Raw genomic sequence first — 20,577 nt, 5'->3', positions numbered from 1 at the left:
CACCTACACTGAATTTATCTGAAAAATAAAAAAGTCGATATTAAGAAAAAAATTGTAAATGGAAGATTATAAGAGAGGGTTTCACGTGCCAGCAAAAGTTACTGGCGTGCCATGTTTGGCACGCGTGCCAGGGGTTGCCCACCCCTGATCTAGCCTATGTGACCAATAGGAAGTATTTTGCAAAGTTGTATATTTGTTGAGCTGAAGAAGGAATGAAATCCCTCACCTCCTTTCTACTGTCATCATTCCAGTAAGTGTGATATATAGAGCAATTCATAAGTAAATGCTTTTGACACTTGGTCTTTCGGAGAGAAAAACTCTGGAAGGAAATTTGGCTATTTTCTTTCTAAGTTATGGACTGTCTTGGCATTTGATACAGTACCTTCTCCTTCCAGTGAATGTGCAGCCATTCCAGTTCTTTCCATGCTATTAGGAAGCAGTACTTTCACGATTGTATTCAGAAATGCAATGGGGTCACAGGACACATACATTTAATGTGCACGTGGCTTCAGAATCTAACTCCTGTGAAAGTGAGGCCAATGCTTAACCCACTGGCGTGAGAGTAGCAGCTGTTCAATGGGCCACAGAGGAGAGACCCAGGTGGGTGGCCATGCACTTCTCGGTGGTTTTTGAAAGATGTGAGCCATCACTCAAGATTTAGAGTAACAGCCAGCAAATATTTTCTGAGTACTTACTACACATGCACCATCACACCCTAATTACTTTCATAACAGCTTAATATTAAAACGAAGTGGAGTTAAACTTGCAGGCAAGGAAAAGCACTTTGGGATTCTCTGTCCTTTTTCATTCACCCTAGGAAGTTGAGAATTATCTTAAGGAAGACAAAAGGGAATGCTGTGACAATTGTATACAACAGACTCTCCCTTGATTTCTTCCTTTTGTGTAGCTCAGTGGTCCTCAGTCCTAAATGTGACTATGTATTACTGTGAGCACTAGTTTACATATACTCAACTTTAAGTGTGATTTAAGGGAATTCATGGTCATTGTGAATCCAACAGATTTTTGCTTTAAGCATTAACTTTAAAACTAACCCTTGATTAACAAGAGACTCTGCTTTATTCATACTAAGCAGTAAGAATTTAAAATATAAAACAAAATTCCAGAAACAGTGGTTTTTGCCAGGTGGTGTTTCCATGTGTTAGGGAATGACCAAGAGAGTAATTCACATCATCTTTTCTAATAGCATCTTGGCTCTGTTGCCACCTGCAGGGGGAAAATGGATTAGTTGAGAAAGAGTTCTTCAGGTTCAAAGTTGCTTTAGTAAAGCAATTTCTCTTTTAGATAAAGTCCTATATAGCTAAGAGACATCACTCAACCTTTCTCTGTATCTTTCCTCGCAGGTAAGAAGGAAAGGTAGACACTTATTTATAAGAAGTAAGTTTTAAAATCCTACCTTTTAAACCTAAGATTAACAGGCTTCTTGGAAATGTCCCTTCTTTCTTAGCCTCCCATAGTAAGTCTTTGCCACATGCTGCCATCACCCTTGGTTTTAGAGCTGGCCCTCGGGGCCAGACAAATTGAGTGCAAATAGCAATCTGCCACTTAGTAGAGGTGTCACTTTGTGCGATTTATTTAACCTCTCTGGACTGAGTTTCCCCAGTCGTATAATGGGGAGAATTTCTAGCTCCCTCCCTGTCTGTGAAGGACAATGTGCTTGAAACTCAGCAGACTTTCAAAAATATTTGTCAAGTGATGGAAAATAATTGTGAAACAAACAGTATAAGAGGAGCACATAATTCGCATTAAACTGTAATTATTATTATTATTACTTGATATCAGCTATTAAATAAGTGGGAATGATTTTTTTTGTTTTAAAAATATATTTCTATTGATTTCAGAGAGAGGGAGAGAGAAAAACATCAGTGATGAGAGAGAAGCATTGATTGGCTGCCTCCTGCATGCCCCCTGCTGGAGCTTGAGCCTGCAACCAGGGCATGTGCTCTGACCAGGACGAACCCTGACCTCCTGTTCATGGGTTGGTGCTTAACCACTGAGAAACACTGGCTGGCAGAAATTATTTCATTTTTAAGCATTCTAAGTAATAAGCAGAAAGAGCAGATTCATGAGACAGGAGCACATTGGTGAGAGAACAGAATATCAACATATATGTAATATGACAGTACTTGAGAGATTTCATTTATAAATTCAATTTTTTCCAGTTCCAATTCTGCCATTAAAACTCACTCCTAAGGTGGTGGCCAGGGCAGGCATGGGTGCGCTCACACAGCTCCACAGCTGTATCTTCTACATTTGGCTTAAACTGTGTCCCTGCCCATCAGCCCAGCCGGCTCCCCTGGTCTAGAGAAAAACTCTGGAAGGAAATTTGGCTATTTTCTTTCTAAGTTATGGACTGTCTTGGCATTTGATACAGTACCTTCTCCTTCCAGTGAATGTGCAGCCATTCCAGTTCAGCTCTTAATCAAGAGTCTTCCTCAGCTCTCCGTGGTGCTAGACTCACAAGGCCATCTGCTCTCATTGCTCCTGTGGGGTCCTCCTACTCCACCTGGTAGGCCCCAGCTGAGCTCACTGGCTTCTAGCTCAGCAGTCAGGGAGGGTGGACTTCAGGGCCCCGGCCGTCAGTGGCACTGTCAAGCTTACTGGGGTAGGTTCTCCAGACTGAAGCATCCTGAATGGTGGCTTCCTCCAGTAGTGCCAGAGGGCAACATGGCAAGAGCTCCCTTGCTATTCAGCTTTTCTTCACCTTACCTAACTCATCCTGCTCGCCAGGCTCAAGTTCAGAGATGGGCTATGAAGAGGCCCATGAAGACCACTGTACTCTGCTCTCTTTCTCTCATGTTACCACAGTCCTCTTTTATTTTCTTGTTATCATATACTCCTCTTTCATAATGCCCCAAAACATTACTCTATGTTAATTCTATAAACCAAATCCCCCATGCTTGTTTGTTGATCTGCTAATAAAGGAAGAAAATCAAAGAATTCAAAAATCTTCTCTCAAGACAATATCTTAGTTTGCAAAAAATATGTGTTTTTTCTGCATAATCTATTTGTATGCTGGAAGCTAAATATTACCTTGCTTTTAATCTTTGTACTGCTTCAGATCCAAATTCTAATCTTCTCTGTAGAGAGATGAATGTCTATGGATGGAGTAGGCAGAAGGTCTTCTACTTGGATAGCCAAGGGCAAAAGCACATTAGTAAGTTTTTGGCTATTTCCCTGCAGTGTTTCAGTTTGAAAGTGCAATTTATTGGGAAATTTTCTTTTAAGAATATTACAGAGACATTCAGGTTATGAAAGTCTGCATAATATTTTAAAAACATTTCATCCATTATTTGTATGCAGTTCAGAATGTGCCAATAATAAACCTGGCCTTCTAAATTCTGCACTGTTATAACTGTTGTCTAGGTACGTTCTCAATGTAAACTATTTTGGTGATTTTAAGGTGTTGACACTTATGTATGCTGAACTAAGCTGTGATCAGTTTCTCTAAATGGAGCCTTAAAACTATACAGCTCTTTTCCAAGACTAAACTTGTTGTTTTGGGTTTTGATTAAACTAATAAATTAAACAGACTGGCTTACTCGCTGGTATTTCATGTACACATCAATGTAGATTTTAAACTAGAAAAGCAGAAAATGAAAGTTTGCTTTCTTTGGCAGGCATTTGATGTACTTGGAAGAGTCGAAGCTTACCTTAAGCTCCTTAAGTCAGAGGGTTTAAGTCTGCCTGTCTTGGCAGCAAGGCATGAGGAATTACACGGAGAAATTAAAGGCTGCACTGCTGATGCTTTGCAAAAGGGACAAGCCTTAATCAGCCAAGTGGACTCCTGCAGGTGAGTAAAGGCTATTTCTCCCTCTGTGCAGCAAACCTTTTCACAGTTTCCACAACTTGTTAAAAAATAAGTTGCATGATTTTTTTTTCTGCTTCTGATGCTTTGCTACATTATGACATGGCTTAGAAGGATCTACTGGATTTTGGTCAGCAGTGATTCTGAACACAGTATTGCTCAGCCAGAAGTGAGGCCATATTCTGAACCTGAGGACCTGAAGATGCTAAAGCTTTCCCTCTATGAGTTTCTGAGGAGAGAACAAAAGTGCAAAAGAAGAAACAGCGTTAGGTCTCAATGCTTTTTTTCCCCCTCCATGGTGGGTTTCTTCCCTTTTAATTCATGAGCCTGAAATCTACCCTGTTTCTTTTTTCCTCTCCAGAAAAAAAACTAAAGCACCAGAATTCCCTTTCATCAATGACTTTGTAGCTCACTAAGCAAAAACCCCAAATAAAAGGAGACATTGTTGACAATAACAATGGCTCACATTTACCGGGAGCCCACCACGTGCCAGGCACTGTGCCAAGAGCCTCATTAATCCTCATAGCAACTCTACAAGGCACATACTATTAATGTTCAACATTTACAAGTAACTGAGATACAGAGAAGTTAACAAACTTGCAAAAGGTCACACAGCCAGTTAGTGGCAGATCAAGAATTCAAATCCATGTTAATGGGTCCTAGACCCCATGCCTTTCACCAGTATGCGTGGAATGATCATTTCTTTATGAGCACATTTGGTGAGTGTATCAGTGTGAGTCTAGAGTTGAGTGGGAATGAGGAGAGAAAAGGAATGTGAGAAACAAAGAGAATAAAATGGGAAAGTATGAGGAAGAAGAGGGATTGGCTGACAAAAGAGATAAGGGGGTAGATATTGGCTAGGATGAAACGAAGGCAGGGCTTACATTTTGACAGAGAGACAAAAAGATCTATGCCAGTGGGTTAAGTCCAGTTTCTTATCTTCCATGTCCACAATCTTTGAAACTAAAAAAATTCAATTTGAGGAACAATGAGACAGGTGGAATATAGTAAAGTTATTCTATTTCTTTGTCCTGCTCGGTGTTAGATGTGTTTAAAAGTATTGATTGGGTAAGTTTGGGTTCAGGGAATTTTCCTTCCAGAAGACAATGTGAAGCCAGACAGATATTTAACCAGGGTTTGTGGTGGTTGCTATGGGACCATACAAAGCCAAGATCAGAAATGATTCAAGGCCTTCCAGGCGTAGCCAAGAGCTGAGGCTATGAGAAGGGCAAATGGTTCTCTCCTTTGGAAAGCTAACAACAGTTATAGCCACTGCCGGAGTTTTACGATGGTGAAGCTTCTTTTCTTTAGCTTTGTGCCGTATGCATCAAGTAAAGTGTACACTTGGTCCTAGGAGCCCCAGTGTGCCCAGGTCTGGCCCAAAAATGTGATACAAGAGCTGAATCCCTCCCCTCCCCTGGTAATGGTGAAGTCTGCCAGAATGTATAAATGAGAAGATACCCTATGAGGTGATACAAACACTTGTGCCTGGACTCAGGGTACATGTTGGACATGATGTGAGTCCTGAGTCATGTGTGACTGTATTAAGTAGTGGGGTCTCCAGTTATAACTGGGGAATGGTCCCATGTCAGTTCAGCAGGTGGGTCTGAAGCACAGATCGATGTTATTTCTCCATCCAGGCTACTCTTTGCTTATAGTGCTTTCCCTGGGTGTGGGCAGTCTCTTTTCATAACAGGTAGGTCAGGAGGTAGCCAAAGCCCCTTCCCCAGATCTCTGGAGATCTGTCTGTAGTGTGGTGTCCCAGATATTCTAGGTGCCTTGGCCTCCCCGAGGTCTGATCTCTGTCCCCTCAACTCAGCAAGACCTCTGGGCTCCATTTGGGTTCTATTTCCCCGAGCTTTGATCTGGAAATTACCTTCCAGCCAATAAACTGATGCATATACTAGCCCACCTCATTCATTTCCCTTCTCTCAGGGATCACTGTCCTGTGCTATCTGTTGTGCAATGTCTGAGAACCATGGGTTCACATATTTTGTTTATTTTCTAGTCACTTAAGGTGTGAGGGTAAACCCAGTCAGTGCTTTTCTTGGCTAGAAACTGAAATTCCCTATTCAATTTGATGCTTAACTCCTGACATTGGAAAGCTGGTCATAATTTGTTATGATCCTGTTTGCTAAACTTGATCCTGTTTGCTCTACTCAGTAATGCTTTATTTTTAATGCTTAGACATAAGAGAAATACTCTTATTTTATATTTTTATATTATATTCTATCTTTAGGGTATTAGTGACTGTTTTTGGCCATGTTTATTTACTTAGCTGGTCTCATTCTTTTCCTCTTCTTTGCTATAGTCTAAATTTATTTATATATTTTTTAAAGAGGCATCTATAGTTCTATTCTTCAGGCTGCTGACTGAGCCTTAATAGAAAAAGCAATAGTTAGGGACCATTTCACGAAACTCTAATCAATGGTTAGGTAACTAGATTTAAAAAATAATTCATAGTATGGTTTCTGTCAATGTCCTAGATATATGAGCTTCTATAGTTGTTCCAAAGTGCTTGGTTGCCCTGAGATTTCACTATATTTTATTAAAAAATACTATTTCCATTGTTGCAGGAGGAACTGAAGGTAAAGTAAAATTGTTACTTGGCAAAGGACATTTTTGATTCAGAAGGTAGATGTAGAAGAGAAAGCCATTGAAAATCGAATTGAAATGCATTAGAATCTCAGTTGGAAACTAGAGCCATATGCAGCTCCTGACCTTGACCCCATGCATTCCTTTTGGGACTTGCTTCCCTTCCTCATCCAATGATTTATCTGTTCAATGACCTGAGTCACCATCACAGGAAAGAAGCAGAACCTAAGAAGGAGTTTTCAAGTTGCAGCCACTGCTGGAGGGAAGTGGAGTTTGATTGGTGGCAATGGAGATAAATGTTAATTTCAACAGTGCCAAGTCCATGTTATTGAACATCACAATGGCTTCCTAGGCTTTTGAATGACAGCCACACTGCTAGAACACAAACCACAGAGGTTCCTACTACCAGATGTTTGAAAACTGGTGTGGATAAGACACTTAAGAGTTACTGTCAAAGAGTTCTACTTCATGCATTTTGAGGGCCCAAACAATGTCATGACTTTTAAACTTATCTTCTGTGAACCCCAGTTTCCTCATCTGTAAAATGGAGCTATACATTTCATAGAGGGTTGGGTGTTTTGTTTTTATCTTCACCTGAGGATATGTTTATTTTAGAGAGAGAGGAAAGGAAAGAGGAGAAGAGAGAGAGAGACATAAATGTGAAGAGAAACATTGATCGGTTGCCTTTCGTATGTGCCCCAACCAGGGATTGAACCCAAAACCTAGGTATGTGCCCTGACTGGGACTCAAACCTGCAACCTTTTGGTGTAGGGGACAACTCTCCAACCAAGGGAGCCACCTGGCCAGGGCATTGTGTTTTAAAATCAAATGAGATAACACCACTCTTGGCACATAAAGAGTGCCCAATTAATAATTGGCTCACTTATTTTTTTTTACTTTCTATACAAAGAGCTTTAAAAGCTAATAAATACTGAGTCACATGGTTGTTTCAAATGTTTACAATAGAGTCAGCTTCACCAAGTCATATTCATTTTAGTAACTGGGGAAGGTTATATTTGAAATAGGACAGATAAACATTTATCTTAATGTAATAAAAGGCAGAATTTAGCATTGGGACAGAAAGGAATTTCAGAGACCCTTAGATCTGATTTTTTTTCCTTTTAATAAAAAAAAAAAACAGGCTCATTTATCTGAGTTCACATTTATCTGAGATTAAGCCTCCCAGTACATCTGAGACTTTTGCCATTTTTGCTCTGTAATTACTATCTTATTTGGAACAGGTCCACACTGTTTTCCTATCCTGGAATCAAACACCTTTGAAGTTGGAGCAACCTCACAAGGGAAATAATGGTTATTTAAGTATTTCTTCACCTTTTCTATTTCCTCACTATAACCTATATATATATAAGGCTAATATGCTGTGTCCGACCATCAGACCAGTCACTATGATGCGCACTGACCACCAGAGGGCAGACGCTCAACCCAGGAGCTGCCGAGCTGCAGTGACCTGGCAGCAGCAGTTCTCGGGAGATGCACCCCAAAACCAGAGAGGAGGGAGTCCGATTCCTCATGGGGCAGCGCAATTCCACCTTTGGCCGTGGTTATGTTGTTGCTGGGGCACTGTTGGCCCCAAATCTGGTTTACTGCACACTTGCATTTGCGTTCCACACCTTGTATGACAACAACTTTGCAGAATGCCCTCTTGCACTCGGGGACCCCTCGGGGGATGTCGGAGAGCCGGTTTTGGCCCAATCCCCACAGGCCAGGTCAAGGGACCCCACCTACCAGAGAGACCCCACTCACTCCACAAATGCTGGGGAGGGACCGTGGGAGGTTGGCTCCAGGGTGTGTCCGGCCCGTCTTGCCCAGTCCTGCCCCGCTGGCCAGCTTCTAATTAATTTCCTTTCAATGTGCACTAATCCATGCACAGAGTCACTAATCTGGTGATAATTCTGAGTCCTTAAATAGTTTGTAATCTTTACAGGGTATATCTGTCCCAATCCAAATACCCTTTACTTTGAAATGCATTTTTGTGCATTCCTTTGCTCTTAGGATGCAAGTTACCTATAATAATAGGTGGTAATGGTTAAACTTAGACTGTCAGTGGAGTTGAAAGCTCCTGGCTTCTGGCCCTCCTCATCTTTCCTAGGCCTCATTTGGTATCACCTTTGAGCACTGAATCTAAAGATAGACCACAGGAATTCTGCATTTATTAAGCCACAGGAAGATATAGCGATTGGAAGTGCTGGTTCAGAGACCTTGTGTGAGGGTGAAGTTTTCCATGATTGAACAAAATGAGGAACCTTTTTGTTAGTGTAACTTCCACCTCAGAACTCAAGACATGCAAACACCCAGCAAGACCAGGCTACCTGGTGAAGTATTCACTTGCCTTTTTCTGTGTACTGAAGTTAACTGAAGATTTACAAGTAAGCTTGCTTCAGTATCGACTCAATTTCTATCCCTGCAGAAAAGACTGTACCATTTTTCATCCTGCCTTGTTGTGGTGAATTTAAGCTGTCAACATAAGAACATCCAAACATGTAGAGCAAGCAGGTCAAACTCAAAGGCTAACACGGGCCAAATAAACAAGACATGCGGCCCGTGGGCCGCGAGTTTGACATGCTTGCTGTAGAAAATTTTTATAAGACTTTATTTGAGCTAAACTTGTGACATATGCTGGGGAGCAAGATCTCAAATGCTCCTGGAGAATAAAAGTTTGCAGTTTCTTTTATGCACTTGAAATTAAGGAGGGAACTTAAAGAAGATTGCTTGAAGGTGGGAGAGAACAAGGCAGGTGTTGGATTATAGATTGGTTAAGATTATGTGCTCTCTTGAGGGTGGTAATGTCTTAGAACAAGGGGTCTGAAAGGGTGGCTCACAAATTAGAAGGAGGGGTCTGAAAAGAGGCATCTCAAAGGTGTGTTAACCTAGATGTACAGAAACAATGACAAGGCTTGCTTAAGGCAAACATAGACCTTTTACTAAAGAAGTTAGAGGCCTGGGTGTGACTACCCACCACAACCTGCCCAGTTAGGAATTTACGATCAGCTGACCCTGTGAGGTTACTTTTCATAGAACCACTTGATTTTGTCTACAAAGTGTATAACATACCTCATCCTTGTGGAATATTTTGTTTTGGTATAACTTTAAGTGTCGTCTGTTTTGATCTAGCATTTAGTGTTACTTTCTTAATGTTAGGTCTTCATACTTTCATATTTTACAGAGAAATAAAAACAGGACTTACTAGTAATTGGGATTTTGCTTTCTCTTTCCATAATTATCATCTATATTGGTTCCCACTACTTCCCTTGGTTGATAGTGTGGATGATTATGAACCCAAACACAGCATGATCTATTTGTTTATTCCAAAAATATTATTGAGCATTTTTTGTAAATCAGTGCTCCCATGTATGACGTATGACAGGCAAAGTGTCTGTCCTCATGCTGCTTATATTCTGGTAGGAAGAAGCAGCCAACTAACAAGTAAATCAATAAATAAGATGCTTTTACACAGCCAGTACTATGAAAAAATATAGAAGTGAACTGGGACAGAGAGGGCCTGTGGGAGGGGACCACTTGGACACTGGTCAGGGAAGGATTCTTTAGAGGAGCTACTGCGCAGATAGCTGGGGGCGAGCACACCTGGCAGAGCAATAGCCAAGGTGTAACAGAAAGGACCACGTGGCTGGAGGAGTGGGGACAAGGGGGTGGGGCATAAGGCAGGGTCAGAGAGTTAGGTGGAAGTGAGACTGTTCAAATGACGATTAGAAAGCGTGGCAAACACTTGAGTACTTTCTAGACATTAACAAATTAAATCCTCAAAACCCCCCTTGGTATCAGCACCACTGTGATTATTGTTCCTGCTTTGCCAATAAGGACTCTAGGCCACAGAGAGGTGCGGGAACTTGCCCTACTACTTGTCACCTGGCAGGAAGAGGTAGAGGCCTTGACTGCAGGTCTGAATCGCTATGCTAATTAGGCTGCTAGTTCTCTGTTTATTCCTTTCAGGGATCCTGGCCACTTAGTGAACAGGAATTCTTTTTTTATTCTAGTGTGATTGAAATGTACTCCATCTATCTTCTAGTTTCAAGTTACGTTTCACCTTCCAAAGGTTTTCTTTCTTTCAGTTTATTTAAACATTCTTCGAGTGTGTGTGTAAGTATCGAATATGACATACTGGCACCAGGCTTCAAGGGCAGTCAAATATATATATACAAACCTGGCGCCGAGTCTCGAGAACCTTACTAACAGCCAGTCAGGGAATAAGAGCTGCATCCAGGGAGTGTGAGGAAGTCAGGGGGACAGTGGGTGCTGGGGATGCCTTTTTTAGAGAAGGAAACACATTCCCACACTCCTGATCAGGACAGGATAAGTGAAGGAGTGAGATTTGAGGGCCATTGTTGAGTTTCATTGTCTAAGATGGGCAGAGGGTCTACCTCCTCCAGCCAAGATGAGCACAATCGCATACCACACAATGCTTTTTTAGTTCCTTTGTGCTGGTCAGCTGTCTCATGGCTGCACTGTTCATTCTGCGATGTTTGAATCATTCCTTAGTTGTTTGACTTGTGATGGTACCCTTTCCTTCTCCAGACCATGAACCACTTTGTAGGGCTGAAAACATGCGGGAAACTTCTCTTATGTTCCTCATCTTAGCATTTACATATTAGGTGACTTGATTTGAAATGTCATGGGACTTGGTATGGCATCAAAGGAAAGCCTCTATCTCAGTAAAAATATTTTTAAAGATCTTACGTGGAAAACAAAGACATTCCCCGTCCTCTAAAAAACTAAACAAAGAAACAAAAACAGAAATTTCCTTTGCGTAATAGAGTCATTTATAGTTGCATTTTATAGGAATCCCGTTGAGCATTTAAGAGCTTAAAATAGCTCTTTTTAAAAAAAGTTTGATGATGATGCATTTAGATGGTAAATGTCACATACTGAAATTTAGGAAATTACAAAGTTCTTATGACAGTGTTAACTCAGCCACTTTCCAAATATTTTCATGTCTATATTAAGTTATTCTTTTCAGAGGTTGAGTAAATGTCATCACTGCAATCTGGGCCTGGTAACATTGTCCAGGCTTTCAAAATTCTGGAACTCTCAGTGTGAAAGGCACCCAAAGTTCACCTTTTCCATTAAATCTAGGAGTAACTAGATTAGGTTCTTGTAAAATATCTAGGAGCCCCTCATTGCAAAATGAACTTATTCATTTATGAAGGTGATGATGTGATGTGAAGTAGCCAGGACCCCAGAGTAAGAAGGTCTGGAACTATGGTGCCGGCAGAGGAGGCCTGGCTAAAGGGGCAGGACAGAAATATTTGCCTTGGGTCTCTACAGAGGAGTTGTCTTAGACTAGAGCAGTGGTTCTCAACCTTCCTAATGCCGCGGCCCTTTAATACAGTTCCTCATGTTGTGGTGACCCCCAATTTCATTGTTACAAATTGAACATAATTAAAGCATAGTGCTTAATCACAAAAACAATATGTAATTATATATGTGTTTTCTGATGGTTTTAGGCGACCCCTGTGAAAGGGTCGTTCGACCCCCAAAGGGGTCATGACTCACAGGTTGAGAACCGCTGGACTAGAGTGTTCGAGGAGAAAATAATATGAAAGAGAGAGAGAGAGAGAGAGTGAGTGAGGGAGAGAGAGATGAGTGACATGTTTATGAATATAATGTTCATTACCATTCTCTTTCCAATAGTGTGGATCAAAAACCACCTAAATATTTTCAGAAAATAGGGAAATGTTTTAATATATTAAGGGCAAGCACATCATGAAATATTCATATCAAAACAGTGTTTTTTTGAGGAATATTCAAAGACACAGAGAATCCTCACAACATAATGTGAAGTGAGTGAAAGTCAGATCCAAGTTGTGCATCTGGCATCACACTGACTCCAGAGGGGAGAGGCAGGGACCGACGGCAAAAAGAGAAACTGTTTGGAAGGCACTACGTTCAAATCTATTTTTATATTTTCCCAATTATCTCAAATGAGAATATTTGCCTGTTTAGTTATTGCTGTGCCCTTTTATCTGAGGGTTTATGTCATCAAGCATGGAACATTTTTAGCCCTTATGTCTTAGAATATTGACTTTCTGCGGTGCCTTCCCTTCTCCTGGAGCTCCAGGCAGTGTTGGAGCCCCTCAGTCTGTCACTCAGGTCTCCGAATGCCTTCATATTTCTCTTTCCTTTAGCTCTTTGTGCTGTATTCTGTGAATCCCTCAGACTAATTTTCTCTTTTGTTATAATTTCCCCTTTGTTTTCATTCAGTGATTCTTTTAGTTTTCATAATTACTTTTTTTTCATTTTCAGGATTTCTAACTCATTTGTTTCATATCCAATATTGTGTTTATTTCTGACTGTATTTGTTTCAGCGTTTCCCATTCTGTTATTATAGGTTTTGGGGTTTCCTTTATCTCTCGGATGATCTCAGTTGTATTTGTGGTAATGTCATTTTCAGGTTGTTTTCCTTATTTTCATCTCAGATAGAGTACATTTATCTCTCAGTTGGCTAGTGGCTTTTCTTAGGATGTCTTTTTCTTGTATGTCCTGAAATTTTAGATTGTACTCTCATCTGGAGTGGGAAGTGTTTGTTTGTTTGTTTGTTTGGCTTTATTTTCCTTGGTTTTGTTCTCTCCTCTTGGTTCTTTCATCCTTAACAGCTTTGCAGTGACTTCCACCTGAACTCATAGGGTCCCCAGTCTAGACTCAGTCTTCTGTTGTTTGATTAGCATCCCATTAGCTCCCACTGAGACACACTGGCTCTCAGAGATGTGTTCTCAAGAGGTGGTTCCTGACTGCCCCTCTGTATCTGATTTCTTTGCTCACTCAACTACAACATTTTTCAGCCTCCTTTCACAAGGAGGGAGAATCCCATCCCTGCTACTTATTTCAGGTAGAATCCAAGCTACGGTAGCCTTCCTGTAGGTCTCTGTGGCCTCTTGTGGACATCTCTGCAGGCATCTGTGCCAGAACCAGGCATGCTGTAGCTTCAACCCCATCACTGCTTTCGGTTTCTTTAGCACTATGTGTATTTTAAATAGGAGAGAGAGAGAGAGAGAGAGAGAGAGAGAGAGAGAGAGAGAGAGATTTGTTTGGTAGGGAGGGATTCTCAATATGTATAACTTAAGTCAGAAAAAAAAAGGGAAAACAGACATTTCACTTCTACAGAACAAATGGCACTTTTTCAAAGTACATAAGAGAACTAGAGAATGACTGTTGTTTCCTCCAAAATATTGAAATTTATAAACATGAAGGGACACTGTTTGAGTCCCTGCCAAGAGAAGTAATGAGCTAAAAGCTAAGGAAGATATATATATTTTTTCCATTTTCAAAGTATAATTTGTCCATGGACAAGAAGAAAAATGTGATCAGCTGATTCCTTCTGATGAGAGAGAGTGAGCTGTCAAGCGCCTACCATCTGGTTCAGCTCCTCATCCAGATGGGCTGCCAATGGTAATTTATGAAAGGTTTAGAAGCAACGTGCTGTCCTCCGGAAAGAGTCATTAGAACACATTAACATTGGGATTTGCTCCCCTCCCCCAATCCCTATTTGTGACAGATGCAAAGACAGGGCAACTGCTTCCATACAGCAAATAGAATAGTCTATTTGAGCCAGAAGTCAATATGTCTCTGTTCTTTAGTGGGAAAAATCAATCATTTTTCTTCCCTCTCCCCTCTCCTCTACTGCCTCAATGAACAAGGGAGAAAAAGTTCCCATGATGGAGTTTCTAACAAATGTCTGCCAAAGCCTCAGTATGTTATTTCTGAGTATCTGTGATGCTTGAAGAAGTCAAAATCAACATCAGGAATAATCTGATGAACCCCACATTCATACAGACAGGTACCATCTACTCCATTCTTATAGAGAAAGCTCAAACATCAGCCAGTATTTCCAGCGAAATCACAGAGCCGTAGATCCTTAGACCTAGACGTCTAGTCCTCTGTCAGCCCCTCTCCCACCCAATGAGGCAGCACAGGAGCAGTGTGGCTCCCAAATCAGAACAAAGTGACAGTTCCTGTCACTTGCTCTTAGTTCTGATCCCATCATTTATTTCACAGGATTGTTCCTTGGAAACTGGTGGAAATCTATTCATTTATTTTCAGCTCATGTAAGAATTGCTGGCAGAGTGAAGTCATATTTGCCCTTTGATGAAGCCATCTGCTTTACAGGCTCTGAGAACATCACCGATGTGCCCGCTATACATGTTTTAAAATGTTTGGAATGTTCAAAGGAAAAATGTGGGATCAGTGTATAAAGTTTCTAGCTAAACACGATGGAATTGGGGCAGGTTGTAACCTGCAGATTAGGTTTTCACTAAGTAGGCATAGGGCAGGGGTGGCCCTGGGGTTAGGAGTGTGACAGATACTAGTATATTCCAGCTGGGACTCAGGGAAAGGGAAGAGATGCCAGAAGAGATGGAGATGATCTAGCTGAGGACATAAAGAAGAAAACAGGAGCTGGCCAGGGTAAGCAAGATAATGGGGAATTTCTCATACTGAGGGAGAGGTCTAAGCCCCAGGTAAGAGTAGCGCACACAGTGGACAGGCAGTAGCACACACAGTGGACAGGCAGTAATGCACAGGGAACCAAGGCAATTCAGTCTGACCTTAAGGCTTCCAATAACAAGGGTGAGGACTGTCCGGCCCACGAGCTGTATAAGGCCCACGAAATCATTTGGTCTGGTCCTGACAAGGCATTGGGGGTGAATTAGTTAAATGTTTACCCAAATACAGAAGGCTAATTTTTTAAGTTAATAATTTTGTATGGCCCGCAATTGATGTTATAAATATACAAATGGCCCTTGGCAGAAAAAGGTTCTTCATCCCTGAAATCAAGGAAGGAAGTACTAGTCCACATAACTATAAATGCTAAACCGCCAAGGAAGAAGTTGGGCAGTCTTCGGATAGCCTAAAGCTTCTGTAAGTGGGCAAAGGGCAAAGTCGTCATTGTTTGGAAATGGTTATTAGTGACATTTTTATACAGTGACTATGCATGTGTTCTTATTCCTTAAATCTGTTTTCTCTTCCCTCAAATATTGATCAAAGTGTATTTTATTTCATTTCAAAACGTTTATTAACCTACTACTTACAAGGCTATGTGCTCAGGGCTGCAGAGATATGTGAATGAAAAAGAATGCTGTCCTTTCCTGTGAAGAATTTACAATGCGATTGATACAGCCGTTAAGGCACAAATCACCACATAATGAGACCGAATCTCCTAGGTCATTGAAAAATCAAGAATGGATAGTTCTTCCAAAGATAGAGGGAGAGATACCCTATTTGATTTATCAAAATTCAAATTGTAAGTTGCTAAAGAGCATTATTTTTACGGAAGGAATTCTTGGTTTTGTTTTGTTTCCCTGTTTCCTTTCTCTGTGTTGATACTGTGCCCCTCTAGTGGCTACTTTGAAAACTACAGACAGTCTAAGAGAAGCTAGCCAATTTCAAAACATGCCAGCCTCTTTCCATCAACACTCAACATCAGGGAAAGTGAAATTTGAAAGGAAGAAAACCCTCACCCTCCTATCATATGTAACAGCCCCCGAAAAGGTACTGTGAAGTGGTAAAGGGTGTGGACTCTGAAATCAGATAAGCAGGTTCGAATCCATCTTGGCCACTTAATTGTGACCTGGGAAAGCTACCGAGCTTTTCTGTTCCTCAGTTTGCTCATCTGCAAAATGGAGATGACAGTTGTACCCAGATCAGAGGGTAGTTATGAGAATTAGAAAAGAGATGGCTCAAAACATTAAAAATGGTGACTTGCCAATGTTTACCCATTTATTTCACAAACTTTATTCTCTGTACAATCTTTTCATAGCGCTTATTCACTTTTTCTTTTTTGTTTATCTTTCTCATTCCAGATTTAAATATACTATAGAAAACTTGGAACCTATAAGACAGAGGACAATTGGACTTTTAAGTGCTTTTTTTGGGCATATAATGGCCCAAAGTCTAAAACCTAGTTAAAATATGATTAGCATTACCAGTACCCTGCTTTTACAGATTTTGTGGACTTACATATCGTAAGAATTATTTCTAAAACTCTCCTGATTCCTTGATTATACTCTTCACTATCTTTGAGTTATTAACATACAAACTGATTGTTTTAAGTGTAATATTTGTGGAACATTATGTGTCAAGAATAAGATCCCCCAATTAAACTTATCTGGGACTCAGTGACACCCACATTATGCACTTGAATCTCATATTCATTGGATTGGATTCTCTTACCTCTTCAGCAGCCTCATTGCCATTCCTGTGATGCCGCTTTACCTCTCAGTTCTTGCCCTCATTTCATTACTAATTAAATTCATTTTTACAGAGTCATAAATTAATTATTTGAGGTAAAACTTCTGAAATCTGTGCCTCATTCCAAGATCTTTTTAACTCTGGGTAATTAAATTTAAGAGATATCGTGTTCATCTTTATTAGTATTTGAAGGAAATGACTGACAGGAAATTAAAGACTTCAACTTCTTGCATAGTAGGAGAGGCTCTGTCTTAGGAATAGGTTGAAAAGGTACAGAGTGCTCATTCCATCAGCCGTGTTCTTTCCTTGTCCTGCATTGCTGGCCGGCCAACGTTGGAAATGATGAGGAAACTTGCTGATCTAGCTTTAGACCCAGCAAATGGGGTCCAACTCTAAGTTCATGTGTTGTTTTAAAGGCATTTTCATGTTATGAGCTCTCATGTCACTTTCCTATTCCTCATGAGGCCAGCACAGGTGAGAAATGACATGAGGCTGGGTTTCTTTTGTGTGAACAAGCACATTAGATTCCTAATGGTTGGTGATAACTTGGTTTTCTTCTAATGAACGCAGCCTTGAGCATTCATAATCGTGGAGAACAAGGTCCTTAGTGTTACATCAATATTTTACCTTATTGGATTAGCAGATGTTTTGTTAACTGGCTGATCTGCATTTCTATTCAAAGAGCTCCTTTAGATAAATGAAGCTTTAAAATAACACCCCCAGGAAAAGTCTTGGCAAGCACACTGTGCTTTTTGCCATAAGGTCCTTATACAATCTCCCAGAGAAACATTAAAAGTAAACCCTTTAGAGAAGATTAGACCTGGTTGTAAAACCCATAACTCATCTTTTCCCTCAGGACTGACTGACTTAAACAAAGGAACATAATTTGGTTTTGCTCTTCCTGTATTAGGACCATCACTACTTAAACTTTGATTATCCTAAAGCCTGAAGCTGGATAACTTTTACCAACTTGTACCTCTCCTGAAAGAGCAAATCTACTTTCAAATGTTCCCTGACCCTGGGGCTTCTAGATGGGGGTGGAATGAACTAACAGCTGGCTGTTACACTCAGCTCCCGGGTGACCGGCGTCCATGAGATGATGGGATGCATCCAGAGACGAGTGGATCATCTGACCGGACAGTGTTCAGCGCACAAGGAATTTGCTCTCAAGAAACAACAATTAGCAGTCTCAGTGGAGGACTACCTGAGGAAGGTAGTTTCATAAAATATGTCCTCCTTAAAATACTATTTTGATGAACCCTTGTTTGATGATAATAAATGATTTGGTAATTGTACATGTGGGCCTGAGAGAGAATAGGGAGATGTCTCCTTAGGCTTCTCTCATGGGCCATGTTAGGTTTTACAATTGAACAGAATAGAGTTGCAATTTATCACTGCTCATCATCCATCCCTGCCCCAGGGTGCCAAAACTATATATGTAACCCTACTTGCCACCCAGCCATGAACACGTATACACAAAAGCAGTTCTAACCATGTGCGTATTTTGATGGTGTCCTTGATTTACATGACTTTCTGCATGGTTCCAATATGTGCAAATTTTAATTAACATGGAACCATAGAACATGAGGACATTCAATACATAACAAAAATGATGCGTTGTAGGGGTTCCAGGAATAAATTGCCATTATCATATTTTATTGAACTAGGTCAGTGCAATGGACATGGTCATTCTGAATACAAGCACACACTTGGAAATCCTTTCTGCAGAGTGAATAGAATGTCTTGGTATGGGAGAATTTTATTTTCTATTTTCAAAGAGGAATGAAACCAGGCAGCTACTATTTGACTAAACAAAAAGTTACTTACCTGTCGGTGGAATACATAGCAAAAACTAGTAATATCTCAATGACATTAATGTCTCAAATTTTTTATGATATTTTCATGTAATACAATGAATTTATATGCCCGACTTGAACAAGTAGAATTAGGAGACTTCACAGGAGAGGTTATTAGTTAACCATGTCTCTATTTAAATTGTCACCCCACCTGTTATTGGTCCAGAAACTTGGGAATTTGAGCCTGGTTCTGAGGCCGGGGATCCAGGGAGATTCCAAATACGGCGGCAGCTGTGGAGCCACATTCCCTAGAGCTTGAGAGTCAAGCTAATTTGGTGGTGGTGGAAAACACAAGGAGCTCACACAGCTGTTGCTATTGTCTTACTGCCAGTTCAGAACCCATTTGATCTGGGAAGTATGGGCTCTAGTGAGAGCCCGGATGAAGGCAGTGACTTGAATGGAATAGAACCTTCAAAGGTCACTTTATTCATTTATTCATGTGTATAGTCTTTACATTCATCAATTAAATCACATAAGTGTGTTCCTGTTTTATTATCATGTTTACAGGGTTTGGTGCTGCCTCAGGATCCCCCAGCCCTAAAAATAGTAACCCATAAGATGATCTAATACCCACGCTCTAAACCTCTATCTCAAAATGTGCCAGTTAATTGGGCCCCATTCAACTTATAGTGGATGCTTGTGAATTAATTAACCAGATACATTCATCTCTGCATATGTGTTGGCAAGTACATTATCCTGTCTAGATAATACAGATAACAAATTCTTAGAGGGCATGGATGATTGCTTTTTATCTCATTGCTACCAATATAATGAAATATTTTAAAACATACACCCTCTATGGGTGGATCAGCAGCATTACCTCATATGAAGAGCAACATTACTAATTTAAATATGAAATTCTAAAATATTTAAAACTATTTTTAGCTTAATGTTGATTTACATTAAAGTATAATGGGAATATATAGAGTAATATTTACCTTCTCTATGCATATGCAAATACATGTTACCAAGGCTACAATGTGTTCTTTTTTTCTATAGGTGGAAATGTCAATTCAGGAAATCAGTCTAGTACTTTCCAATGCCATGGATGTCGGTTCCAGCCTTTCTGAGTCAGAGAAGATTTTGTGTAAATATTTGGAACTCGATATCCAAGCTAAGGTAAATACAATGAGAATCATTATCATGGTTATGATTTTGTAAAGATGATTTCTTTATATCTGGTAGCTATAAAACTAACTCCTAGTTCTCATGAGGGCTGCAATTCTAAATTAATATTGTGGTAAATAATGACTTAAAAGCTACTACTCTGAAGTGTATCTGAATTATCTACATTTAAACATGCACTTAGTAGGGAGTTTGAGCTCACTGAAGCTCAGCATTCTAGCCTGGTATTAAACACTCATTTAGCCCCTTTTCCTGGCCAGAAAGATGTTAGAAACTCCTTTGGGGGATTAAAGGGGGCAGGGAGAGTGCATTTATAAGACTATTTGTGATTTTCTACTAGAGTAAGTTACAAAAGAAAATTACCAGAAGCGACATGTGTTAATACAAGATTCCAGGAGGCAAATCTTGTTTGCACACTAAGCCTTAGGAGACAGAAATTGCCCTCCTCTTCCTAGCACCTTCTCTAACTCCCTTCACCCCTTTCCCATGGGACTTAGGTTCAAATATTCCTGCTAGTAGCTCCAGACCTGCCCCAGGTGTTTAGGAAAGGGAGTCACGTGTGCCCCTGGCTCGCCAAGTCAGCAGGGGTGGCTGTACCTCCCCATCAGTCCTTGGCAGCACAGGCTCCTTCACAGAGGCACCCGCACCCAACACTCACAGACACGCCCATTTGTTAAATGAAGTGTTTCTAATTCATTATTTAGAATGTTTAAAATAAAATGTATGTCTGAATTCACATTTATATTCCAAAATTGTTAGAATTAAGGAAGAAACCGCATGGAAGAAACTCCCCCTGCTCCTTCCTTCCCCGAGTGCCTTCTGGAAGCAGCACTCGTATATTAAAATTACCATTGTTCAGTGGAGTACTTGGGAAGCATATTAAACACAAGTAGGGAAGCCACCCCTTCTTGCTGCAAATGAGGATGAAGTTTTTTCTTTCATTTTTGCTTGATTCCT

The 20,577-nt window shown here is 40.5% G+C and overlaps 1 protein-coding gene across 2 annotated transcripts in view; it reads left to right on the top strand.

Moving 5' to 3' along the window:
- Positions 1–20,577, top strand: part of CCDC141 (coiled-coil domain containing 141) — a 164,082-nt gene that overhangs the window by 99,200 nt on the left and 44,305 nt on the right. For both annotated transcript variants that reach the window (XM_005857641.2, XM_014546421.1), the window contains exons 8-10: positions 3,639–3,811; positions 17,711–17,852; positions 19,495–19,614. In XM_005857641.2, the coding sequence (XP_005857703.1) occupies positions 3,639–3,811; positions 17,711–17,852; positions 19,495–19,614 (435 nt within the window). The remainder of the gene's footprint in view (positions 1–3,638; positions 3,812–17,710; positions 17,853–19,494; positions 19,615–20,577) is intronic.

Source organism: Myotis brandtii, unplaced genomic scaffold (assembly GCF_000412655.1).
Source record: "Myotis brandtii unplaced genomic scaffold, ASM41265v1 scaffold112, whole genome shotgun sequence".
In the NCBI taxonomy this organism is placed as follows: Eukaryota; Metazoa; Chordata; class Mammalia; order Chiroptera; family Vespertilionidae; genus Myotis; species Myotis brandtii.
Note: the sequence above shows the minus strand (reverse complement) of the source record. Positions and strands in the feature narration are given on the sequence as shown.